Source organism: Acanthopagrus latus, chromosome 15, assembly GCF_904848185.1.
Source record: "Acanthopagrus latus isolate v.2019 chromosome 15, fAcaLat1.1, whole genome shotgun sequence".
In the NCBI taxonomy this organism is placed as follows: domain Eukaryota; kingdom Metazoa; phylum Chordata; class Actinopteri; order Spariformes; family Sparidae; genus Acanthopagrus; species Acanthopagrus latus.
In genome coordinates, this window is record NC_051053.1 from 10606772 (window position 1) to 10634161 (window position 27390).

At 40.8% G+C, this 27390-nt stretch overlaps 1 protein-coding gene across 4 annotated transcripts in view; it reads left to right on the forward strand.

Annotated features, from left to right (window-relative positions):
• Positions 1-400: 400 nt before the first annotated feature.
• micu1 (mitochondrial calcium uptake 1) overlaps positions 401-27390 on the forward strand; it is a 34405-nt gene continuing 7415 nt past the window's right edge. For 2 of the 4 annotated variants that reach the window (XM_037123735.1, XM_037123738.1), the window contains exons 1-10: positions 401-558; positions 5191-5355; positions 6909-7104; positions 10250-10412; positions 13006-13049; positions 15867-15878; positions 22613-22618; positions 23392-23506; positions 26433-26515; positions 26981-27181. In XM_037123735.1, coding sequence (XP_036979630.1) covers positions 5192-5355; positions 6909-7104; positions 10250-10412; positions 13006-13049; positions 15867-15878; positions 22613-22618; positions 23392-23506; positions 26433-26515; positions 26981-27181 — 984 coding nt within the window. In that variant the 5' untranslated portion in view covers positions 401-558; position 5191. The remainder of the gene's footprint in view (positions 559-5190; positions 5356-6908; positions 7105-10249; positions 10413-13005; positions 13050-15866; positions 15879-22612; positions 22619-23391; positions 23507-26432; positions 26516-26980; positions 27182-27390) is intronic. The other 2 variants (XM_037123736.1, XM_037123737.1) reach the window with 2 other exon arrangements.

Sequence of the window (27390 nt, forward strand, 5' to 3'; positions counted from 1 at the left end):
GGCTTTTTATTCTGGCCAAATTTAAACACTATGTAGTATTTGGGAAGAAAGAAAGAAAGACACATATTTCATGACTGAATGAACTGAATAAATACCTTAAAGGACAATACAGTTTCTTTATCTTTATAAACTTTATCTTCACCTGACAACAGCTTGATTATTAAGTTATGGGAAAAAAAAACAGCAACATGTATTTGAGTTTGTCTGATGACCTCATTAATATTGTAAATATTAAAAATCTGAGCCTTAATTTCTTCTCCAAACAACTAGCCTGTGTTATATAGGAGCATGCAATGATATTGATTAAAAAAAATAAAGTCAAATTTGTCATGTACATGTGATTTTGTACCATGGTCCTTGTGGGACGGGGCCCGTCCTGGCTGCGCGGGGCGGGGTGCTGAAGTGTCGCTCCACCCCGCCGTCCGCTCGGCCGCTGCTGAACACGGAACTGCTGTATGCGCTGCTCCATCTCTGCAGTCACAGGAGAGACAGACGTACTCCGAAAAACCGAGGACATTATCATTTTCCGGACTGAGTGTCGCTTGTGCTGTCACTAACGTGAGTAAATGCTTCTTCCTTGCTAAAGCAGCTTTCTAGCTCAGCAGTGTGTAACGTCAGCCGGTGAGAGGGCAGCTAACGGTGGACGTTTATCTTAACGTTGACTGTTAGCTTGCTAGCTAACTAGCTAGCGTTAGCTGCCCTGCGAAAAAATTATCTGACAGCTAGACTCCACAGCTAAACATGTCACATTGACCTGAATGACAAAAGGAATGAAAAAAAAAACACATGGAATACTGGTTATTCACATGTACCTGCGATATTTTAACTCACTATGGGTTGCTGTCAACGAGCTTAACTTAAGGCTAAAAACAAAACATTTTGCATCATGGGGATAACTTTGGGGGTTCGCCCTTTACCGTCTGACATTTCAAAATATCACTCACGTTACTATAAAATGTTTCCCCCTTGTTTGTTTTTTTTTTTTGCCTGTTTATAGTATCTAGCACAAGGTGTACCGTGTTAATTGTTGACACCAAAGACCAGACTGACCGGTAGGGCTGTGATCAGCCTGAGGCAGGCTAGTGATGTGTGAAGCCAGCCCTCACTGGGGAACATTATGAACATTACAGATTACAATTATCCTGTTTGTTTACCAACTTGTGCCACATATGTTGTTCCAAAGTAACCCCATTTTTGGTCAGTGATATGGCTCACTGTTGTCTCTTGTGAGTCACCACAAATAGTCATTAATCAACAAATAAACTATCATCAAATAAAAAAAAACTAATTTATTAATCAGATAATAGTCACAGCTCTGTTCCTGTCAAAACAAGTGTTATTGCCTGTTGTCTGTCCATACTCTGTATGATAAACCTTCAGCTCATAATCCAAAACAGGAGGGGAAATTAAGTTCAATTAAAGTTTAAGTCAGCTTGAAATTCTTATTCTTATTGTAAGTCACAAGTAAATCACAGACCTACTTAAAACTTTCAACAGTACTTGAAAGTCTCCAAATTAAATTGTCAGTGCAGAAGGTAGACATGCAAACTTTACTTCATCTGTGCCCCTGTTACTGCTGAGAGTAATCCCCTCTTCGCTTTTTTATTTGCCACTCAGAGGCAGAAAACATCCCTCAGCAACAGAGCAGCTGCAAAGTTTAGCGTCTTAAAACTCCCGAGTTTACTGTTTTTTTGAGAGCAACGCGTCACTAGTTTAAACTGAAGGCGTAAAACATATTTTTTTAGTGCCCCAGGCTTCTGAGGTGAAGCTGCCCACTTATTTTTTATTTTTATTTTTATCCCCTTTTGTGTACCATCATCCAAGCACCGAGCAGTGTTAACACAGCATAAATACTCATGCTCCTCTTGTGGGCAGCTTTGTGTTTCACTGTAAGGTGGCCGGAGATGTTGAGGACCAAAAGCAACATTGATTTACCAGCTACCAGGTCAGCGCCCTGTCCCAGTCTTTCTTAAAAAGGCTGAATGTGATTCTGGTTAGTGCTGTGAGACCGGCTGCAATGAGCGGCTCACGGCTTTTTAAAATAAAAAAACTCAATTGTCTTGAAAGTCTAAGCTCTATATGAGCAGGTACAACCTGAGGCAGTCGCATGCTAAACAAGGTCAGTGCTTTATTCTCCCAGGTGGGGATCATTGGATTTAAGATGTAGACCTAATTGGTGGGAGTATGATGTAGAACTGAATATATGCACTGCAAAGTGTTAGCATTCTTATTAGCTATTGTGATATTGCACCTTGCTTCATAGATGTAGAACAAAGGCAAGAAAAAGTGGATGCAAGTCACTGCAAATTAACAAAATGATGTCCATCAGTGATGCTCAAAATCTGTACTTTTTATTTTTAATTTTTCTGTTCATCGCCAGGAAAAAAATAAAATGTACCGTGCCATTCAACTTACTAAATCCCTGCCTTGCTTTATTTCTTGTTCTTTGCTGTTGTCATAGCATGACAACGAAATAAATGTCGTAGTGTGACAACAAAACAGCAGACAAAATCTTCCCATTACAGATGGGTGTCACAACATTTCAAAATATTTGAATGACAGCCATTCAAAAAGATGTCTACACCCAGGCTAGTGTGTTATCCTATTTACACACACTAGAAATAACAAGGTCCTTGTAGCTGTAACGTAGCTTGCTGCTTTTTATGCAAGATTCATACATTCACATTCCCAGTGTCCCCTTCCTGACCAAAGCGCTCTGACAGGTTGATCGGAAAAACTGAAGCGTTGCTGTGTCTCAGCTATAAAAATCTATTTTCTGTACAAGTGCCCAGCCTGTCAACTGGGGATTACATAGCTCATCATGGTTAACTCTCACTTTAAAAAAATATTAGTTTTAACTCAAGTGACATGTTTCAAAGGCCAAGGAGGACATTAATTACACTAGCCTAAATGGGTGGGCCTCTGCTTGCAGCTTAGAGTCAAACCAATCCAGAGAAACAGCTCTGTGGTTTGTGTGTGTCCCTCTGACTTTTGTGTTGAGACTTAAATTGTATATTGAGACTTATGTGGCATATATGTTTTTGTGTTTGTTTCATGGTTTTGTTGGGGCAGAGATAAAAATCTTATCTTACACAGAGCGCAGTTTTGTAGGTAGTTTCATATGGATGCCAAGTGCCCACATTGTGAAAGTAGCAAATGTACTTGTTCCAATCTAGATGCCCATTGCTCCTTATAGACCAACGAAAATCCTGGTCTAAAGTCAGTGGCATAGCACGTGGCCATTCCTTTTAATGCCAGAGACAAGGATAAACTCACTGCTATCTCCTCCTATCCGAGCTTGATCTCAGGCAGCTCAGGAGAGTCCTGCTGCTTCTCCAACTTGACGAATAAGACTTTTATAGAGTAATTCCACTAAAGCTTGTTTGCAGGTGTTGAGGAGTACTACTGCATATGTGAAAATGCAGTACAAAGCCTTCTGTATCTCCAGAGGAAGCTGCATATAATAATAATAATATTGTAATCTGGGAAATTGCCTCTAGTGGTTGTTGCATTGTGGGCAGTGTAGGTCCCAGGTTGTGAAAAGGAGTCCACTGGTCTCGCTTTACACTCCTAGAACAAAGTTGATGCAAAATGCAACTTTCTCCATAGCCCCGAAAGGCTTTATACTCCTGTTTTCACATATGCAGTGTGTGTAAGAGCTGTAAGCACATTTGAATGCGTAAAGGTGGTGGAGTTATCCTTGAAATAGCCACACTGATTGGTTGAATTAAAAAAAAAACACCCATGAGTAAGAGACTTATGCAACCGCTTTGCATCCGTGCCTTAATTTAGGCTAGATTATGCTTATCAGATGGAAACGTAATAATTGCACTTGTGACCTTGAGAAATTATTCAGAAATTATAGCCTCAATTCTTTATTTCATTGTTCAAAGATATTACTATTTGTCCTGTTATTTGTTATTTGAGGGCGGCTGTACCTCATCAGTGAGGGCCCTGCGATGAGCTGGCGACTTATCCAGGGAGTGCCCTGCCCTCGCCCTGAGACAAGGCTGGGATTGGCTCCAGCAGCAACACCCCGCAACCCCATGGAAGGGGATAAGCGGTTTGGACAATGACATGACATGACATTTGTTATTTGATTAGATACTGTTACATTTATTTTGCTGATGCTTTTGTCCAACATGATTTACGCCACATACAAGCAAGAGCCAGATTAGATATCTTCCAAAATTGGAAGTGAATCCAGTTTAAACTAATAACTGAAGTCATGGTCAGACTTAAAGCCTTTTTTCATACAATGGACCATCATCAAAGTTTTCTGTTGCGCTTGTGTAGGTTTTTAGTCTCGCTGGTGTCCATCATTTCTTTGGCACCGGTCTATAAGCACATGGCTGTCACCAGCTCCACAGAAATGGTTGTGGTTGCATGCTTGCTGTTCACCTCAGTCCCCATTGTCATGGGCTACTAAGCACTCCAATTAGCATATGCCATGTCGTCTTTTATCTCTCTGCAGAATCACTTTGACAATTGGTGTCTGAATTGTTAATAGGATATCGACAGGTGGCAGCTTCAGACCTCTGTGGGATGAACTCCTCTGTCCTGTCCTACGTGCACGCACAGGAGCCACAGATACACACCAGCAGTCTCTTTCTTAATTGTTAATCATCTTTCCGTGACACTGATGAATTAAGCAACAGTCTGGTTGAAATTGAAGTTTTGGAGCTTAGCTGCACTGGTGGCAATTAGTTTTATCCCTGCTTTCAGTTGTTTATTAATTGAGGTGTGTGAGGACTCCAGGACATTTATGCATTGACTGTTGAAGGTACAGTTTTGCCTGCAGTGCAGTATGAAAAGAGCTCCCACAAGTGCACTGCTATTGTTCTAAGCTTTTTCTCTGGAGATGAGTGTTAATTAGTTTTTTGGTCAAATTCTCCAAATCCTTGTCGAAGACTTCCATGGCTTATGACTGGATAAGGGATGTACTTAACAGGGTGCTAGCAGTGTGCTTGCTCTTCCATGTTGTTCAGATGATATATGATGTGAAGTTTAAAGCACGTTTATCCTTATTTCTCAGTATTTGCAACAAAAATATATGCCATCATTTTTAAGATTTTTCTGTAATCACATCCTCGACAAAGTGCCTTCATACATAACTTTCGAGCATCTCCTCATTTCCTTTTTCAGTAGTGTCAACTGTATAAATAAGCCTTCATTCTTTCCTCTCTGCAGGATGTTCCGCTTGCGGGCATTGTCCGCAGTTTCAGTGGGGCTAGTGCAGTTGTCCCGCCGCTACCACAGTGGGGCAGTGCGGGGTTCTGGCCGGAGGAGGCTGATGCTGGCAGCCCTGGCTGGGGTAACTGGTGTGTCTGCTAGTGCTGGGCTGCTCTGGAACAGGTAAGACTGGATCCAGGAGTGCACTTGACTGTTTCTATGTATTAAAGAAAAAAAATGATAATGGCCTTATGATACTTCAGCTGAATTCTCTTGATTAATTGATTAGTTTAGTTTACTCCATTAAATGTCAGAAAAAGGTGAAAAATGTTGACTGCTGTTTCTGAAAGCTCAAGGTGACCTCCTCAAATGTCTTGCTTTGGCCACAACCCAAAGATTTTCAGTTTACTACCACAGAGGAGTAAAGAACTAAGAAAACATTTACATTTGAGAAGCTGATAGCAGAGATTTTTTTTTTCTTTAAAAAAGTGACTTAAACAGTTAATTGATTTTCAGAATTTTCAAATCGATAGTTGGACTAATCAATTAATCATTGCAGTGCTACTTAATATTTCCATCCAGTGGTAAACAATAAATACACACAAAGGATTACTTCATACTCCTAATCACATGAAACACAGCAACATTAAACTCTTCAGTTTGTCAAACAGATTTGTTCACCACCACCTAACAACAATAACATCACTGGGTTTTCACTTTTCATTTGTCTTTTGTCTCTATCAAAGAGATATGTGAGAGTCTCTCTCAAACAACAATGGCTCGAAAAGAGACCAGACCAAGGATGCCAAAAGCCAATTTTAATAGAAATTTGCACAGCTTCATGTATTTACTCCTTTTTTTTCTTAAGAAAAACAGTCATACTTAAAGTTTAACAGAAACGTTAAAACACACTTCTTTTGTATTCTAGTGCGTTGTCTCGTTTCTTTTTCTCCCGACAATTGCTTCTCTTCACACCATTAATTGTAACCTCCTATATCTGGCCTGCCGCATTAAAATGAACACAAACCATGATTTACACTCACTAGACTAGGATTTGCTTACTATGCAGCATCGCACAACAATTTGATTTCTATGCACATGCCAAGTTCAGTTCCCCAGTTACGTAACTGTTGGGGAAACCACCCCGTGTTGCTTACCTGCATTTCTGTTGACATTCCAGGAAGTCACCACCCCAAGGGTGTCACAATGTTTTTACTGCTATCCATTACTAAAGAGTTTGGTGTTTAGTTAAGGCAAAGCAGAGCAGAAGGCGTTGACGTTAGAGCTCTATGGGGACAGAATGACTGTGCTGCAGGAGGCAAAGTGATGGATGGTGCCTCTGGGCATTTGAGACTGATGGGACGAGACTGTTCCAGGCCTTCACCCGAGGCTTCATTCTCCTAGTGTCTCATTAAACTGAATTATTCAGCCTGCCCCAGACAGACTCAGCTATTTATTATTATTATACCAATTTTCAATTTAGTCAGAAAAATGGTCAAGTGGGAGTTTGCCATAGTGAACCTCCCTGCTTTGCACAGTCAAGCAAAACACAGTGCAGCACATAATCTCTCTCATCCCTTGCCATAACTACAGTGTATGCATAGCTGCATAACACAGTCAGTTACTTACACACAAATATTCACCAATATTACAATACTCAACCTTCTTGATAGATGACATAGAAATGTCCTTCAGGTGTCAATCTGTTTCTACTCTGTATGATTGTTGAAAACTAGAGCATATGCAGATGCAGGGCCTTCAGTTCAACACACTGAGCGTCCAGGCACAGAGCAAGCAGATTTCGTGAGGGATACAGAAGCTGAAATGGACTCAGAGAAATCGGTGGAGGCCAGCAGCGGAGATGAAGATTCAAAGGATGAAGGTGGAGCGGGGAAAAAAAAGAAGCCACGCTCTGGATTTCGTGACCGCAAGGTAATCAATGAACGATAAACATTCAGCCGTTCAGTCAGTTCAGTATTTAATTCACCTCTAGAATGGTGTTTTGAAAAGCCTCCCAATCAATGTCCAATATGCAAACGCTGGTATATTTTGACAGAGTATTTTACCCAGACACACAAAGGAAATGAGCATGCAATGCTGCTGTCATAAACAACAGAAATGTACCACCCATAACATTTTATTGCTGTTAATTAGGCAGCAGATGACAATGTAGAAGTAGAAGAAGAACAAAGGGTCTTTGATAGGGTGCCCAATAAACAGTAAGTAGCTCTGCATAATATAGCTGGTGGACCAGGGAGGAAGAAAAGGGAGAGGAAGAGCTTTGAACAATAGATTGAATTTTTTCAAACAAAATGTGATGCAATCGTTCATCTAACTTAGGGCTGTAGATTGAAAATTGCACAATCACTCTTGTCTCTGCAGGAGCCATAGTCTGCTGAAAGCATATAGATGTCGGGGGAGTTTTAGTGAATCACAGCACCACAGGATATACCAGTATGTTGGTAAAAATAGGTTGTTTGTGCCAGCTCACTCACTATGTCAAATAGAAAGTCTTGGTGTGATAGAGCACACTGAGGAAAATGGTTTGTGTGTGTACGTGTGGAAATGTCTGCACACAGTCTGCATGTCCATCAGCACTTCAGACTGCCCTTGAAATGGTCACGTGGTCATGGAGTTTACCATATGTGTAGTGAAAAGTACTCATACATTTTTAGAACATTTATTTTAATTTTACGTCTTTACATAAATATATTTTTTAGCTATCTCTATAGGGATGATAGGGACTTTCTGATTGATGACATCTTAAATGCAAAATTATGCTGCAGGGGAGAATTTTCACTCTAAAATGTGATTAAAATTTGCTGCTTTCACCTGCTTACTTTTGAACTGATATATCACTCTTAACTCAGATGTTGCACAACAGCCTTTGAAAATCTGAGGGGGGAAAAATAGAATTGGTATTTGAAGTGAGTTGAATTTTACCCCCCTTTTTGTGAGGGTGCAGTTTTTTTGTAATGGAAAGAGAGAGCTTGAATGGCTGAAAGCTCAAAAGAACAGGCTTGACTTTCCATCAGTGTGGGTTATGTTAAGATCAGTAGCTTGTAAATCTGAGGAGATGAAAGGCAGAGAGAGATGACAGAATACCCATCAGTCAGTCTCGCCAGTTTTTCCCTGCAACTGTCCTGTAACCTCTCAGCCATACACTGATGGTTGACTCTTCTGGGGGACACACTCCTGGTAATTTCCCGAAAGACCAATAAGGTCTGCTAAAGAGGGGAAACCAACACAGAATCACTTACTCATACGTAGAGACTCAAGAAAAGAATTTTAGGTCAAAGTCCCTGTATCTCTTTCACTCTTTCTATAATCACCCTAAAGTGGATAATGGCCTCTAAAGGTTGAAGATTTCTTCTGCAGGGAGTTTGTGTAGTGTAAACAATCATTCAGCATCACATGAAGTAGCTGCTGCCTGTGTGGATTACAGCTGAGCCCAGCTCGCAAACATCACTCTGTCAATTTCTGTTTGAAACTTAGTGCTGAAAGGCAGATGGCCGTGTCAAGGCAAACATTTATGTGACTAATGTGTGTAACCAAGCTGAATGAATTCATTATTTTGTTGTATTTTCCAAAATGTTGGACTTTGGTATGTCAGCTGTGCCATGCTGTTAGCCTCATGGGTCATTGTTGCAACCCTGTGTGGTTGTGTTTACCTGTCAGTCTGATCCTGAAAACACCATTTCCTGTTTTTATTATGTGGTTGTTGTCGTAGTCAGGAGGTTAATATACCTCCCTATCCTGACTGACAACTTGCTTTCCTGCCACCACCTGCTCCTTTATTGTAGTCACTCCTTCACACTCTCCACAGTCTCGTAACTTTCCCTTAGATTATTTACCTCACTGAACACAGGACTGGAATATTGCTAGTCTGGATCTTTGATTTTGTTGGTGCTTGGGTATATGGTACTAATTTACACTGATATTGGTGTGGTTTATTTAAACACTGGCAAACTCAGAAAAATAGGTGGTTGACTCCTTTCCCATTGCCAGTCGACTAGTTTGCCTTCCTGGGTTTTTTTTTCCCTGGTTTGGCACATTAGAAGACCAGAAAATGGGGAAGAGTTGTCAGCAGCACGATGGCCAGTGAAATTTGTTAATTGTTTACTATCCACACTAGCTGATGCCATGGCAATCAGCAAATCTTTGTGGTGTCCACACTTGACATGCACACATGAAATGCATAGTAACATTAGTTGCTTTGATACAATTAATTAATGATATAAAAAACAACACTTTCCTACAACACCTTTGTGTACAGTTCAAAGTCGGTCAACATTGGTCATACATTTAGGTTATGTACTAATTGAAAATCAACATGTAGATTTTGTCTACAAAGAATGAGATGCAACTATATATAATAACACTTATATAACAACACAAAAATATTGAAAAAATATTGAAAAACCACAATCCTTTCTCCTATTCAGTCCATTGTCTCCTGTTTACTATTATTCAGTCTCTCTTTCAAACTCAAACCAAACTAAACAATTTTCCTTTCTCATTGCCAGGAGATGAATTCACTAGCCCTCTAACCCTAACCCTCCCAATCGGGGGATGTAACACATTATATTCCACATCGAACAACGTCCAGATGACGCTAAACTTATTTAAAAAGTCTTAATCAATAAAATTCTCAAATAGATATTGTTTTTTCCAGGACTGATGATGGAGGTAGCTAAAGAGGGACACATCTCGCTTCCCTCTCATCTCTGTTGAGAGTATCACATGCACAGTACCAATCAAGCAGCTTTGAGTGACATGGAAGCCACTGACAATGTAACGCTGGTTGATTTGTATGTTTTAGTCTCTCTTTCAAAAGTCGGCACCAGCTGAAATATGTTTGCACACACCACTATCCTTAATATTCCATTTTCATCACAGCTGATCCGAGATTGGAGCTGACAAACAGCCATGACTACTGCAGGGTCCCTTGGTACAGGAATGAATGCTGATTGTATCCATTCTAACTGACGACAAAAGCTTATGTTAGTGGTTCTTAGCTGTTTTTTTTTGTCCAGTATGAAACGGGTATAATTGTTGTTACTCGTTTGGTTGACAGGTGATGGAGTACGAGAACAGGATAAGAGCGTACTCCACTCCGGACAAGATTTTCCGCTACTTTGCCACCCTGAAGGTCATTGGTGAACACGGAGATGCTGAGGTCTACATGACGCCCCAGGACTTCATACGCTCCATCACACCTAATGAGAAGCAGCCTGAGAGTGAGTCTTCTCCCTTTGCTTCCACCAGCTTTGCTCAGTCTATGACTTCTTCACACCCACTGGCATTCTCCAGTTAATTTGTCAGATTTCACTCCCTTTATCTGGTTCTGCAGAATCAAGTAAATGTTTAGACCAATTCTGTTCCTCACCCCAGATTTTGGCCTGAAGTACACCTTTGCAACCTAGCTTATGTATCACTATCCAGGGTTAAATGTAGTAATGCTAAGACCATATAATCGCACTGGTGGAGAATCACCCAGCAACAACACCCCATCCAGCCACAGGGACACTTAGCACACGCTCAGCAGTTCAGGACTTACAGCAGTTCATGGTATAACTATCCCACAGACCATGTTCACAAGTATGAGGGGAGGTTGGGAGGGGGGAGGGTGGAAGCGACAGCGCTGTCCAGTCACGCTGTGTTGAGTGAGTCGCAGCACAGCAGTTGGCGTATCAATTAACGGGTTCAAACCAGAGCAGATCTCAGACGTCACACATGGAGCCACTGAGAGATATTTGATCTTCAGTCATGTAGGGCTGGGATGGCATGGAGCTTAACTTAGCATAGATGTGCTTCAACACCACATTTGTCTTTATCTGTTATCCAGTTATTCAGCACTAAAATTCTGTTAAATTTACATGATATTTTTTTGTATTAGAGTATATTCGCCTTCATCACACGCTTCGGGTTGAATTCCCATTGCGTGAGGACTATTACATCCCGTGAATTCATCCACAGTCAAAAAGGCAGGCCTGCAGTTAGCACTTGATAACGACTTAGCCTGGCCTGTCACGTCTGCATTGCCATTCCCACTCACCTCAGCACTTCCATCTGTTAACCATGCCCTAGACTTGGCCTAGCTTTGCCCCTGTTGGCCTTCCATTCTTAGACCTAGAGCCTCTTCTTCCCTCTTGACAATTCCCCAGCTTTTTCTCTCTTGATCATGTCTCATCCCTTCCAAACTGGAATTAAAATAACAACGAGCTGACCTCTGTTGGTTAGGAGAAGTTTCAGCAAAGCAGATGAAATGAAGTCCAGGAAATGCTGCGGTTTGTGTGATGGGCAGCAATTTTACTGTTGTCACGAAGCCCCAAACCAAGTGAGGTTAAATAGTGGACTCCTTGGCCAAGTCTGCTTTTGTTGTTCTAACACTCAGCAGATTTTCTGGACCATAGATGATGAATAACTAATGGACTTGATAAAAAATGTATGAGACAGTTTTAGCCCTCCTTTCATTTTAAAATTGTTGTTTTTGGAAATACATACATGCATAGATGGATGGAACAACTGTGTCCAAGTCAGAGGTTGGATTTTTATAAATACAAGGTACATGGCCAGATGCTCCTTGTTTAGTGAAAATCTTGACTTTTACGATGAAGAGTATGCCCCTGATATATTTGATAGTCTAGTTGTGTCATTTCAAATTGGGTAAAAAATGCTGCCATATTCAAGTATGTTTGGAACAGCCTTTAAAGTGAAACAGATCTCGAAATGTGGGCTTTATGTCCGCCATCCAGCCCGAGTTGGGAATCTCTGGTGATTTTTGTAACTGACCTGAAGTGAGAGTATAATTGACTACGCAGAAGAAGGTGCAAGGCTATTTGCAGAGGTCTTTGGTGATTAGGCGATCTTTAACACAGATGAAGACAACTTCATACTAAATTATGAAGCTCACTTAATTAGTACAGTTTAATGAGATTAAACTCTAACCATCGCCCTCACAGTTAATCTGATTTGAGACTGTTTCATCAGGTCTGTGGGGCCACCAGTACTTATATCCAGACTCTTGGTACATTTTTTCTCTCTAATACTGCATGCTTCATGTTACAGATGAGAACTGCTGCCTCACACAAGAAAAATAATCTCCTCAACAAGGTTAATTTGTTTGAATTATATTAGTTTGGAGGAGAAGGATTTTGTTTTTTTTACACAAAGATTCATAAGTCATGCTTGAAGTATATTTGATTAAGTTTAGTAAAAGGGGAGAAATCACATTTCACATCATCTTTGGTGGGAGCTGAATTATATTCAGATACAATATGAATTGTTGCCTTTTGCATATAGACATGACAGCAATAAACCCAAAATAAGACTGACAGGACAAAAGACCAGTGACTAATTTTTCACTGATCTATATGTGTGCAAGATGTGTATCGAGATCATTATTCGTTGTATGAGCATGATATAGTGAGCTGATTTCTTATTAATTCAAACACTATAAGATGCATGAAATACTGTATAATATATAAATAGAAACACTGACTGCATACTGTCAACCTCCGTGTGTGCGTCTGAACTGGATCTCTTAAATAAACTGGTCAAGAACTGTGTTCTAACTGATGATCAGAAGAGTCAAAGCTGAATGCTGATGATTGTTTGTTTTAAAGAATTTGCAAAATGGAAATGGGTTGTTAATGACTATTATTAATCTCCAGCACATGTCAGTGATTACCAAAGGTTTAGTAATGACACCAACTAAATACATTTGCTCTGCTTCATGATGGGCATAAATCTTGATGCCCCCATTGTGTAAGTAGTCTGTATCTCATCTCATCTGTTACATTATTTGTCTCCTATGTCTCTTTTTTTCAGATCTGGGCCTGGATCAGTTCATTGTGAAGCGCTACGATGGGAAGGTAAGAAGTGTGGATCTCCAAAATGTACTTCTATTAGAAGTCTCTCCATTAACTCCTAAAAATCAGATTGTTCTGATCTTATTTTCATGCAGGAAAACTTATGCAAACTAAGACTGCTTTAGATATTTAGTCTTTATAAGAATAAATTACAAAAAACATATATATTATATAATTCAAATATGCATAACCAGAGAAGATTATAGGTGAGGTTTTTGTAAAGGATGGTTTTAATTCAGTGCATTCAGTGCTGAGTCCTACTGCTTATGAATATGATATAATAATGTAATACAATCCTGCCAAGAGAGGAAATATGAAGAGAAGAACTGCCACATTCATTTCATCTATCATGCTGAAATTGCATTGAAGAAAATGGATAAATGGAACTAGCATGATGTATAAATTGAGGTGATAAGTCAGTGTCACAGAAATACACACATTTTCATCAGGGGCAGTGGGGTCACAGTATCATAAAAGCTTTTGAGACATGAAGAAAATAGATAACACCATTATGTTTTGTCAGCAAGAGTGCAGAAAGTAATAGAAAAAAATCCAAAAGAGCTAGCTATGAGACTGTCAGCTGGCATTTCTGGGTTCACTTTGTTGTTTATAGGTGTATTTTTAACCATATTTCTGTTTATGTAGAATTTGCACAAGCTGGTGTCAAACTGAAATACTTTTACCTTTGCAGGTACAAGATTTTTATAGGAGAGAAAAGGGAATGACACATACCTTATATACTTGTAAATTTTTCCTAAAAGATATTTATCACAGAACCTGTACACTGTTTATCTTTGCACTGCTGTCTGCTTTTCAACCCTAACCCCTAACTCATTATTTTCCAGTCACAGTATTTTCAAGTCTAGGGCAGATAATCAGAATATCTCACTTTTTTATATAGTTTTAGCACAGACAAATAAGTTAAGACAAATGTTTACGAAATAAAGAAGAAATGTATTGTTTTTAACCTGTGCGCGGATCCTTTGTCTGTATTTAATCTCAGAGCATTTAGTTAGTTAATGAATTCAGAAAGAGCTTTTCTCTTTAACGGAGCAGCCCCACACTTAATCATTAAGAGGAATGTGTACAAAGTGGGCCTGCCTAGTAAGTAATGACCTATTTAAGACAAAAACAGCAGGTGAACTTTGGACAGGCTAGCCATTCCCCTATGGCCGCAGATTGGCTCTAACAGAAGCCTATCTGCGTGCCCTAAATGCTAACTTTTCTCTGTTCTCAGTCATGAAAATGGAAGCCATTAGTATAAATCATCAACATCATTATTTTCATTACTGCCTCCCTTGATATTAATTCGTGACCATTACTGCCCTCTCACCGATCCCAGGGAGCATCTCTCACACCCAGTAGCCAACCATCCTCATTCATTTAGTATTTGCTAATCATCACTGTGGTGATTTTAGTTTCTAACCTCATTAAAAGATCAAAATCCATCTCATCTCCAGGTTGACGTCACATGAGCCACAGCAGTCAGTGAGTTAAAAGAGAGAACCGTTGTCACAACTTGATTCTATACTATACATCTATCAAAAGTAAATGTGAAAATCTGTAGTGGCCTGAAATCAAAATAGAGCACATTCACTGCTCATTTATGACCTGTGTCTGCTTATGTAAATGCCATCCCTATCTCCAGGCCTCGCGTCGCCTTCATATGCCAGGCAAATCTGTGGACACATGGTTTTCTCTGATACTGTATTTAGCTTTGGTTGTTCCCTGAGATTTTCCTGCCATGGCCCAAGTGCCAGGAGAGCTTCCCTCCCTTGCTGGCCCTGCCCAATCCTTTTTCGCCTCGAGACATGTGGCTCCTCCTTATTGGCTTAATGGGAACCCTTATCTAGTTGGTATGAGAAATAAGCCATTATTGTTTCCTGCCAAGAAGCCATGAAATCTAGTTCACATGAAACTTAAAAGTACACTGAATTAGACCTTGATGAAATGGCCACAGCCTGCACAATATCTGTAGTGTGTGTATAGTAAATCATATAGTTGATGGAGGGTGTAGTTAAGAACAAAGGGAGCCTTTCAGCTGGGGGTTAGGTGGTAAACTGCAATGATGTCGTGGGTAGAGAGGTGTTATACAGTATTGTGCGAGAGCACTGTTAAAAGTCCTCTGTGTCTTACTTCTTCACGTCTTACTTAGAAATAGCCTACCAAGAGACTTCAGCAAGTCACATGCATACTGTTTGGCTGCTGTTAAGTGTTTAAAAATGTGCATGTTATAAACCTCTCACTTACATCCCCCTCCCCCGCCCCTCCTGCTGATACTAATTTGTTCCAGGTTCAGTGTGTATTTACTCATTATGTTCCCTATGTGTTTGTTAAACAGCTGCTGTTCATATTGACTCACCCTATTTGTTTTATTTTAATTTTCCTGTACAGAGGAACAGTTATGTTAGAAGTCTTTAAACAGGTTTGCTTGTGTTTACTGCTGTTAATTCACTCCATCTCTGTGTTTTCTTCTACTGCTCTGCTCATGTGAACATGCATTCAGCTGCTATCATCTTATGTTGATGTCACTCGACGTTGTCATTGTTGACTGTTGATGATTCTCTCCTGCTCTTACCAGCCGTCCTCTCTCATTCTCATGACGAGTAATCCCCTCATTTTCTCTCTCTTCCCCCTCCTCGAAATAACCATTGTCCTCAACTCCCCGTCTCCTAAAATCCCCACTTTTTTTCTGTCTCCCTCCTCCAAATCATTCCATCTATTGATGCGCATTCTCCACCCCCTCCTCTTCTGTCTCCCTCTCTCCCCCCGAACCCTCCCTCCTCATCTCCTTCTCGATCTGCCCCTCCCTCTCTGCAGGACTTCTGGCAGGTATGGGGTGCGTGCCGAGCAGCATGTGTGCACCTGAATGAAAAACTGCACTTTGTAGTCACTTCCTCCTCCCTCTCTCTCATTTATACATTTTCCCTCTTCTTCCACTTACTTCTCTGTATTTTTTTCAATCTTTCAATTACTCATGCTCGCACTCCTCTGTTGTATTATGGAGGGCATAGCTTTTCACTGCTGTTAGTCCAGGGGAACAGCTAAGTAAGTAGTTTTTCTGTATTTACATCTCAGCTTCAGCAAGTGTTAAACCATTTGTGGCCTCAGTTGAGGCAACCAGCATTGATAGGACCTCAGCCGAAAGTAAGGTGTATTACAAGAAATCAGTAGACTTTTAATAACATGTTGAATTGACATCTTACTTTTCTCTCAGTGTATAAGTGTTGTAGGTGTTGCACACAGCCTGAGGGGGGATTCAAACAGTATGAGGAAGTAGAATCAAACAGCACCAACACTGTATTTTCTCTTACAGTAAGGCACAATCTAACATGTCCACGGAAATGACCTCTGTCTGGTTCAACCACAGTGCAAAAGTACATTAAAATGCAGAAACTAAACTGTGCTTATGTTGCTAACCATGGTCTGTTTCACTCTCAGCCATTTTTAAAGCAGCCACAAGGAACTTTAGACTTCTTTCTGGCGCCCATTGTGAACAAAAGCGGACTGGCACTCCCCACAGCCTGTATCAAGATTTTAATCTGGCTGCTGTGCACTTGTTTCCTGCTGGCAGGATTTGTATTTATGGTGTAATGTATCTATTTTGGGTTATATGACATGAATAATTGTGATATGGTGATGATGAAACAAAGTGAACTTGCCATACCACCAGACTACAGAGCAGCTGTGAGACCTCAAAACAGCATTCCGCCATTAAAATAAGTTTAACCTAAGACTTAGAATACTACCCACTGATGGGCATTAAGGATAACTATAATCACTATTCAGAAATGGTCAGTTTTCTGTGTAGGTAATATAGAGGCATTATTATTAAATTGAAACCTCTTTCATAACCAGTTCCAAGTAACTTCTAGTATGTTTAAACAAACTTTAAAGATGGTTGATGGTAGCCGGCCATTGTATAAGCACCATAATACTTGTCTTATATGGAAAATAACAAAGGTGGTGGAGTGGGGTCTTTTGCCTCTGCCTAATTGTTAATTTCACATACCAGGACACTTAAGTTGCTTCTATCACTTACATAAATGTGTATGAGTTTGTTCATTTTAGCATTTACTTGCTCCTGGTTAGGGATGCTCCAAAATGTTTCTACAGAAGGCGTCTGAGAAACCTTTTGTGCTGCAAATGTTCTGATAAACACATTTATGTTTCTAAGTGTAGATAAATGAGCCCTGACCTATAAGCTTTATCTACTAAATGATTTGGCCTTTAAGCAGGTCTGAATGCCTCCGTCAGTCAGGATGAATAACGTGAAGATAAGCCGAGTGCAGCAAAGGGCAGGTTACAACCTGCATACTATATAATGACTGGGAGTGTCCAAAACCGAAGCAGGCACACACCCCATTGTGTGTTCACTTGTATCAAATGTGCAAGTCGAACCCTGTTTTGTAATTGGTCACAGTGTTTTAGACCTCCCTGGTGCTCTTTGTGTAGCTTGTTGGAAACAGCTGCGTGCCATGTTCTCCCTGCTGAATAATTGAAATTGGAGACTTTAGATTCTGCTTCTACGGGGATTATTAAATGCTGCAGCACTGCTACATAATTTACACATTTAGTCAGAATCTCAAAGTAAAGTTCTCATACATTTACAGCCAACCTTTAAGGAGAATGTCATGTTGTACAAAACTTTAATGCAAAGAGCAGCTGAAACTCATGAGGAAGTTCTATTGGTCAATGCCAAATCATAACGGTGCTGTTCCCCTGCGCTCCCTCTGTCTTGCTTTTATAAACCTTTTCTCCTCATCTTCTCATCTCTTCTGAGAAATATCAGCTCTAGCTCTAAATACGCTTTGGCACTCTGGCCTTTTTCCCCCAGCATGCACTGCTCTTTTGCCTGTGTCTTATGGAGAAACCAAGCTGGTGGTGGCGCCCCCTCTCTGCGCATGGTGGCAACACAGGGTGGTTTTTGGAGCTAGAAAAAATGGCTCTGTTAGCTAACATCGAGGCTGTGTTGATGTGCTTGATAACCTTCACAAATCCATCCTCTGGATTGTTCAGATGTCAGTGCTGCATGATTTCTGTAGAGCATGGATTAGATTCACTGATGGCAGGACTTGGTCTGTACATCTAAAATGTATCCAACCTTTTCGTCCATGCTGTGGCCCTCTCTGTATGTAAAGCCACATCGTCTGCTGTGTGACCTGCTGCGACTGGGAGCTGACACCTGTCACTCAGAGGGAGTGCGGAGGGGGGCTGCTCCAATGAAAACAACCCTCTTGTCACACCAACTGTTGTTATGTTCACTCTCTCTGGTTTCACAGGAAGCTTCCAAGGGCCGCTGTTTGGACTGTCACTGCTCTGTTCCTCTTATCTTTCCCTGTCTTTGCCCTCTGTCAATTTTTGGCTATATAAAAGCTGACACACACTTCATCACTCTCTTTCTCTTATCTACAGTAATAGAGGTTGGGTTGTCTGTACACGTGGTCAGCTAATTCGGTTCCCTCTTTCCACTTTTGAGACAGCTGCTATTCCTCAGCGACCGAAATTTGTTTATTAAGAGTTCCACATCAGGGTCCATTATTCTAATTGTGCTCCCAGAATAATTATGAGTTATTAACAGTGCACCTGCTCTGTGGTAACCCATGAGACTAGGAGTAGCGAGCTAATACATTACTGTTCTCTCCACCCACACACCCACCAGCTCACTGTTTTGATCCCAAAGTATCATCATGAACACTGATGAAAATATTCACTGTTAGCCTGTCTGGTGGTCAAGGATTGATTTTGGTGTACATATGTTTGTGTGTTTTCTCTGGTGTACAAAACAGAATAGCAATGGTAGAGTCACAAAATCATTATGATTTATTTATTGTTAATTGGAGTCATTACGCACAGTTTTGCAATCTTTTATTTTCTCAGCTTAGACAATTCCCTGTAGAGCCATTTGAAACAGCCTATGAATTTCTCCACTTGTGTGTTTAAAATTGCATCTTATTAGCCATGTCGCTAGCTATAACTTGTGTAGCATTGTATTCAGCATGTTACCCAAAAAAGAGAATTCGTCCAGTCAGCATTGAGTTTGATTAATTTGATCTAAAATCCTCAGCTTGCCCACCCCTACATTGAATCATTAACTGTGTGTGTTGTTTTCTTTGGTGCTTGCATGGGGATGGTGCCCTGGTTGTGTGTGTTGCAGCACACTCAAACACTGTGACAGCTTTGCAACACCATTCAGAAATGTCAGACTCAGACCCGGCTTGATTTTTCCCTCAAGCAGGTCATCTTGAATTCCCTTTCCCCCCAAAACTCAAGTCTTTTAATGTACCTGCTACAGTGGCAGTCGCCCCCAGACCTACCCCGACAAACAGAGCACCATAAAGGCACTGATCCATTTTTAATGCATTTGTCTCACCCCCCTCTTTCTCTTTTTCTCACTCCATGCTGCCCGTCTGTCACGCTGTACATCTCTCTTTTTTTTTTTTTTTAGTCAGCATATCCCCACTGGTTTTAGAGCTCTAGTACACCAATTTCCATCGGGACTCACCTGAACAAAAGACGAGAGGTCGCTCAGGGACAGGCATCACTCAAGCACACACACACACACTCACACACACAAATCTATTGAGAGCTTGAGCTTTTTATTTTTAGTGGCAGCCGAGACCCATTAATTCATCTCTTCATTGTGATGATCAGAGGAACTATGTGGACAACAGAGTCATATTATATTATCTGTTAAAAATAATTTTGTCTTAAGTTTGATGATTAATATTGTTAAGGTTTACCTCACAAAAAACTATGCGGCTTGTATCTTTCATCATCTGCTTCCCTCTACTCCCCTCTATTGTTATCAGGGCGTCTGCAGCTGCAGTGTTGGATAGGATCACAGATTGAATCAGTAACAACGCACTGCAGTCAGTACAGTGGTGTTAGAGAGGGCCAGATCTAAGCTGCCATCAGCTCCTAAGCCAAGTGTGCGGCCACACAAAGTGCTGGTGGAGCAGTGTAAATAACAATGCTAGCAGAAAATGGATGGTTGGCACATGCCATATCTCTACTATCCAAGTGTCCACCTAAGAGCTGCCAGTTTTCTTTTATTCTGACATGATGATACAGGGTGCGTGCCTCCTCATCAGTGAGTCATATCTGTGATATAATTGAACCCATCAGAACAACATTGCCATGTGGTTGATTAGTGGTTGGAGATCATTTATTAAGCTGATCATTTTGCTGAGATATCTCTACAGTCAGAGATAGATGTAGGAGCTGGGGTTTGTACTGTAAATGTGTTGCTACAAGCACATAATTCACAAGTTTTGGGTCTTAGAAATTAAGTGTGAGAATCCAAAAGACCTTTTTAAGAAGTCTCAAGTTTTTAAGTATGTCACTTTCAATGGTGTGCCTGGAAAGTATTTCTTCGCTGCTCATGTGAAATGAGCAGAAAGAGATTTTGCCCCATTTGCATGCAAGCCTCTGGCCGTGCTTGACTTACATGGGTCTCATTTGTCGGACTCTTTAAGCTTGGGCTAGTTGAAATTTGGTCAGAGCATCTATCAGGGCTGTGTTATAGCCTGGTGAACTGGAGAGATTAGCCCTGACCAGACCCTTAACCCTGCCTGTGTGTGTATATGACAGCGGTACATTTGACTGCCCAGCCGGCAGCTCTGTCAGTACTGCGTTTCTGCCTCAGCTCACAGGCTAGTCGGTTTGTTCAGTCCGTCATCTGGACGCAGCCCCTGGACTTTGCCGTAATGTAGCTGACACACAGACATGTATGAACACATGAGCAGGCTCAAGGCAAAGATTTAAAAAGACCACACTGACACGGCCATGAAGTTGACACTGAATAACAGACACACAGATCAGGCATTCACTAATAATTAACTTGAGTGCTGCAGCAATTAGGATTATAGTCATTTGAAGATCAGTGCTTTGGGAAAAATCTGCGATGACCGTTAAATACGGACTCAAGATTAGTTGGGGTCCTGTTTGTGATTGCAGCAGCACGTTTCATAGTTATAATTTCCTTTAGGTTGATGAATCAAAACTGCTGAAAGATAAGACTGATATCACTTGAATCATATGGTTTGTTGCTGCACCCAGTGTATCATAACTTTAGTGGGAAGCTGAGGTTTTCACCAATGACAGAATTTGGAGGATGAAGGAGAGAATAGGACATGATTGCATAGCAGAGTCCTGAGCTGCACGGAAAAAAGGCTTTAAAGCCGATATGAAACCCACAGTGCAGTTTGATATACACAGTTGCCATACCTATATGTGGGTTTTAGAGGTCCACTCTTCAGCCCTTATATGTGGACTTTCTTCTTTGAATGTCATTTTGGCCATTTCACAGGGCTGTTTTTGTCCTTGGCTCAGGACGCTGTAAAAAATGAGTTATTAGGCATAATGTGCTCTGTGCCTCTGTTCTGATCATTATAATGAGGATGTGTGTTTATGTCTCTCATCTGTGTAGTCGTGTCTGTTGGGGCGTGAGTGCGTGCAGGCCCACTGGAAAACACGCTTGTGCAGTTGTGTTTGTTTCCTGTTTTGTGGACTGGCGTTCAGACTCTGGCTCACCTCAGGCCCAGGGGGACATACTGTGTGTGTGTCATCGCGTGTGTGTGTAAACTCGGAGGCCAATACCAACCTCTTTTACTCTCACCCACTCTCACTTTCTCTTTTTACTCTTTCTATAAATTCTTACTTTACCTTTATAGTAATCTCTCACACTTGTACTCATGCAGACACCTGATTGCCTCAACTTGTGGCACCAAGAGTTTCATTTTTGCCTTTTGTTATCTCTGTCTGTTTCTTTCTCTACACCTAAAATAACTATTTTTTCTCTCTCACCTCCCCCACTCTCTCCCGCTCCCTTCTCCACTTATACTGTTAATGTTGTCAATAATAAATGTTACAGTAGAAACCACTATTTCCTATATTTGCATCACTGACATTTAGCAGTCCAGATAGACACGGATTGGGGCTAGTGATAAATTCTATTAGCTTGTACCAGTTGTCTTTACTAGTCATTATACAGACTATATCTCATGAGGAGGGAGTCGGTGTATGGGGAAAGAATTTGCTCATGTTATGCTATTGAGGGGGATGCCACCAAGTTTTAGTCTTCAGATATGTTTTTACTGTGTCCTATTTAAGAAAGAATTATGGACTAGCTGTCATTTGCAATGTGCACACATACAGCCCATTTATCAATATCAAGACTACTAAGAGGAAAGATGGAAAAAGGAATCAGACAATAAGGTATAAATGATTATAATAACAGCCTTTTTATTGGAGCTGCCTTAGTTTGTATTTTTTTAGTTTGCTCGATCCTTTCAAGTTTTGGCAGCAGCGTTGTTCATGCTTGTGAACGTTAATTACAGACTACAGGGACGGCAAGACGTATTTGAATTCTTGACTTGAGTGGTATCCCCCAATTATCTTGGTTTGAGCAAGATGTTTTCTCTGTGTTTGTGTGTGTGTACCACGATATGAATGCACATGCTTGTGTTTGTTGTTCAAGGCCCTGCTAAAGACAGCAGAGGCCACGCTGTTCTCTAACAGTTGTTTCTCCTCCTTCCTCCTCCTCTGAATTGGACCTCTTACAGACGGAGGTAACTCCACGCGGGCTCAGCGTGGCCCAGTCTATCTCCCCCTACCCCCACCCACACACACACACCCCCACCTCTCCAAAGGCATGCTCTGTCCGTCTGTCCACTCTGTTTGGTGGAGTGTCCTACCAGTTGGATACTGTCTTTCAAGTCTTTATCACTGATCTGTAGTGTGCATGTGGTTAAGTCTTTACTTTCATGCAATGCTGTGAATATACACATGCTGACAGGAGAAAGTGTCAGTTAACTGTGTGTTTGTGTGAACGAGTGCGCTAAAGTCAGTTTGTTTCTAATAATTAATACATTTGGGTTGTGTTACAGATATGGTTTATCAATAGTGTGTGTTTGTGCTACAGTCTCTCGTGATGTTTTCCCTCTCTGTGTGTTTCGCACTGTGAGTACAGCCTCTGGTGGATAACGTGTGTTCCGTACTCGAACTGACCACAGACTAATTGTTTGTCACTACCATCCTCACCTGCCCGTACGGCTTCATGTGTATGCAGCATTTGCATGACTGTTATTGTGATGAACCGCCTATTCACACAGTCATCCTGAATGCACCAGGGCTGCTTTTAATGTGTGTGGAAGTACACTGTGTGTGCATTTCTGTGGGTGAGCATAGCTGGTCTCTGATTGAGCATCAGACTCACACAATGGCTTTCACACACATATAAAGCCACACCTGGGCCAGCTGTAGAAACTATAAGGCCTGTGCTGAATCATGTGAAATATTTTTAATACGACTTTTTTTTTTTTGCCCTGACCTGGATGAGCAGAAGATTGCCCAGGAGCGGGAAAAGTTTGCAGATGAGGACAGCATATTTTTCACGCTGGGAGAATGTGGCCTTATCTCCTTCTCTGACTACATCTTCCTCACCACTGTGCTGTCAAGTAAGTACTTTTATTGAAATTTACCAACATCCCATTAGAATCTTTCATCCTTCAAGAGCCCAGACACATCAAACTGATATTAAAGAATAAGTGTTGATCAAGACAGACCGTTGAATTGCCTCACATCGCCAGCTCTTTAACACACCGCAAAGACTGCAGCTGACACTCAACATGGTCATACCTTCTGCATTGGTCATTCAAAAAGAGAAACTGGAAGACTTTCGACTGCAAGTTACAAAAGTTGTGATAACGGAGCATTTTGACACGTTTGTTGCCAATACAGTGACTTCTCAAGATTATGTCTGACTAAAAAGGCACTGGCAAAGTGAAAAGTGCAGAAATTGAGTGAAATCATGGTGACCTGATTCGCTTAGTTGAACAGCTAATTGGAGTGATTTCTCTCAACTGGCCAGAAAGCCACCAACATCCTGACAAGTACCAACAGTGTAGGCCATACAGCAACAACTGGTCATGTAGACTTTTGCAAACAGCGAACCATTGGCCTGGTGTGTCAGGGCCCTAAGGCTAGAAACATGCAAGTATGAACTGCAGTCCAAGCATCGCCACCTGCAGGCACTCTGGCACAAAAGAACAAAAGAAAGTTGACCCTTTCTGCTTTGGTTCACTTCTATTCAGAACAACCAGAAATTTGTTACTGCCAGCATTTGGGCATGCGTGTGACGGCATCTTCATTCTTGTACTTTTTATGGACCATGTTTCTGGCCTAAATCTTACCATAAATCGGATTACAGCTAGAGCAAATAATCAGTTAATCAATAAGATCTCAACTAATAGATTAATTGCCAACTAACTAACAAGTTATGAATGATAAATCATTTACAGTATATTTTTTTAATAAGAAAAGGCCGTGAAATCTCTGAATTCATTATTTTCTAGTTTCGTTACTCTACGACAGTTAACTGATTATCACTGGGTTCTAGATAAAACGTGGTTTATTGAGTAATGGAGAAAATAATCAACAGATTACAGACAACGAGAAAAGATTGTTAGTTTCGGCCTCAAATCAGATCCCAAGAAGATCTCCTTTGTCTGCTCTCTGCATCGGTTCAGACAGAAAGTGAAAAGGAGAGAAATTTTCCAGTATGGTATTATTAGCCAGGTTACAAATCTGGCTGCCTGTTCAGAATGATCTCCAGTTCTGTCAATGCTAACAACTTGTGTCTGTCTGCCGTGCTAGCTGCCTTGGAGTTGCTGTGTTTCACAGAATCAGTTTGTTTTAGCTGGAGAGAGCATCTGCTGTGGACACATGGAGTCAATTTCACATTAAAGCCTCCTTTCTGAATGTGTCAAAAGATCATGATAATGAAAATGAAGCTCTGACTCCTTCCTCTGGTAAAATTTTATCCCTCAGCTTAGCTCCAACATTTATTATAATCCGTTCATATGGAGAAAGTCTCCGGGGAGGTTCTCAAGGACAAGTCATTTTTAAGCAGACAGGGCAGGGTGCCTTATGGTTCGTTTCAATCCATTTAACACGGCCACAAAAATAGTACAAAAGAGGACATATTTTGCCTAACAGGCCGCATGGTGGTTCATATTTACTGCTTTTATACAGTCAGAATCCTTAGACTTAAGACAAGACAAGATGAATCTTTAATATATCCCTTGAAGGAGTTGGCCTGTTAAAGCGGTGAATGTTTATACTGGAGCGCAGTAGTTGAAAGGATGAAGTTGTGTTTGTGTAAATACTTTTTGGGGTCTGTATTTGAGTGTAGGGATTATAGCCAATATATCCTTAGTCTGACAAAACACATTCACCTTCAAAAATCTATATAATTTATATAAATGTACTATAGTAACAGCATGAAATGTATGCAATACAGAATAGTTGTGAAGATTAAATCAAAACCTTTTTTTTATTCAATAAGGATACAGGATTTTGATGAAATGTAATCTGTGAACGAGTAACCCATATGTCTGATATGCAAAGTGGTACATTGCATTCACATTAAAAATTCTTCACACGGCCAAGTGTATTGAATTCATTGTATGCTGAAAATGTCAATATGAGCTCAAAGACAGATTGGATAGATGCTGTATTTAGAACTGGAAGAAGAAACAGTTTGTCCAACTGTTTCCCATTTTCATTTGTTCTGTCACCATTGGACTGTGAGTGCTGCGGGAGCCTTGTTATCATGCTGGTCATGTGGCCATTAAATGAAGTGTGTATTACTAGCAGATGTGTGGGAAAAGCGATTTGCAAAAAGTGTGCAGTTGCAGTGTAGTCCAGCTCAGATTAGCTCTTTACAGCTTTTATATGACAATCCCAAAATAAATGTAATACTGCCTCACCTAAAGAGAGATCCTAATCCTTATACTCAGAGACTATTGTTAGCCATTTTTTTTATCACCTGCTTAGAAATTCTCTCTGCTTCAATGAGTTCCAGCAATGCTGGTAGTTTCTGCATCATTTAATTGCAGCTGTGTATAAAAGTGTTTTTCTTGCACATTGAACTCTTGAATCTAAAAAGATTCAATTATTTTGAGCTGCCTCATAGTTGTGATTATCTCTGAAGTGATAAAAGTAGTTGGGCAGTTATTTGGGCACCGGATTATGAAGGATTCTATGGGTTTGCCTCAACCTGATTTGTAAAACTTTTTTTCTGTCTTACTGGGAGCCAATTAAGTTGTTAAAAATATGCTGTGCAGTGTCTGTTCTAGCAGCTCTACTGTCTGCACACAGGGAGGCAGACTGTTCAGTTCGATGGCGACTGGCTCTAAAAAGAGCATCTAAATCACCCCATGTTGCACTAGTGGGGGGTTATGATGAAAGCTGAAGATATTGCAGTTTATGTGTAATGGCCAAGTCAGTATTGAACTCTTCAGCTGTTTCTGGGTCGATTTAAGGCGACATGTTGTTTTCTTATTGTGTTGTATGGATTTTTGAATTTGTTTTTGTGTCCAGCTCCCCAGAGGAACTTTGAGATTGCCTTCAAAATGTTTGATCTGAATGGTGACGGAGAGGTGGATCTGGAAGAGTTTGACCAGGTTAGATCAGCAGCACGTGACACACAAATACGCATAAAGTCGACTCATTTGAACAAGACACAAAGTTAAAACAACCAGCACACACGTGTGGATAGTATCTTAATATCTACATTAGCTTTTCAGTGCATCAGAGTAACCAGTTACACACCCTGACAGGCAGTAAAGGGAGGCATTGATAGGGGCCACTGTGACATTTTTGCAGAGGGAAATGGTAAGTGCTGTGCTGTGCTCTCTGTGGTCTATCAGTATCTCTACTACTGGATCTGATAGGGTTTATGATGTAGTATTACTTGTACAGTGTTATTGAGATAGATTAAACTGCTTTGCAATACAAAGCAACCAAGTGTATAGCTTTGTATTTTAAATGTAGTTAATCCCACACAAACCTCATACTGTAGGCATAACACAATTTCTATGAGACTACATAGTCATCCTGGTTGACATTAGACTCTTCTGTATCCTCAGGTCCAGAGCATCATTCGTTCCCAGACCAGTATGGGCATGCGACACCGCGATCGTTCCACCACAGGAAACACCCTAAAGACAGCGGGCTGCAGCTCTGCTCTCACCACCTACTTTTTCGGAGAAGACCTTAAGGGAAAACTCACCATCGGCAGCTTTCTGGAATTTCAGAAGAAACTGCAGCATGATGTACTCAAACTAGAGGTAATGAAAGAGGAAAGGGAACAAGCAGAGGAGGAGATTGTTCTTCACCTACTGGTTTACTGCACTATGGAGTACAATCACACTGATTTAATTTGAAAGTTATGGCTTTGCTGGAATCTTAAATTTTAGTCTCGTCTGCACCCATTTAGGGACTGCTCATGAAAATTGACAGCTTCCTAATTAGTCCCACAGTAAACAGACAAATAAAC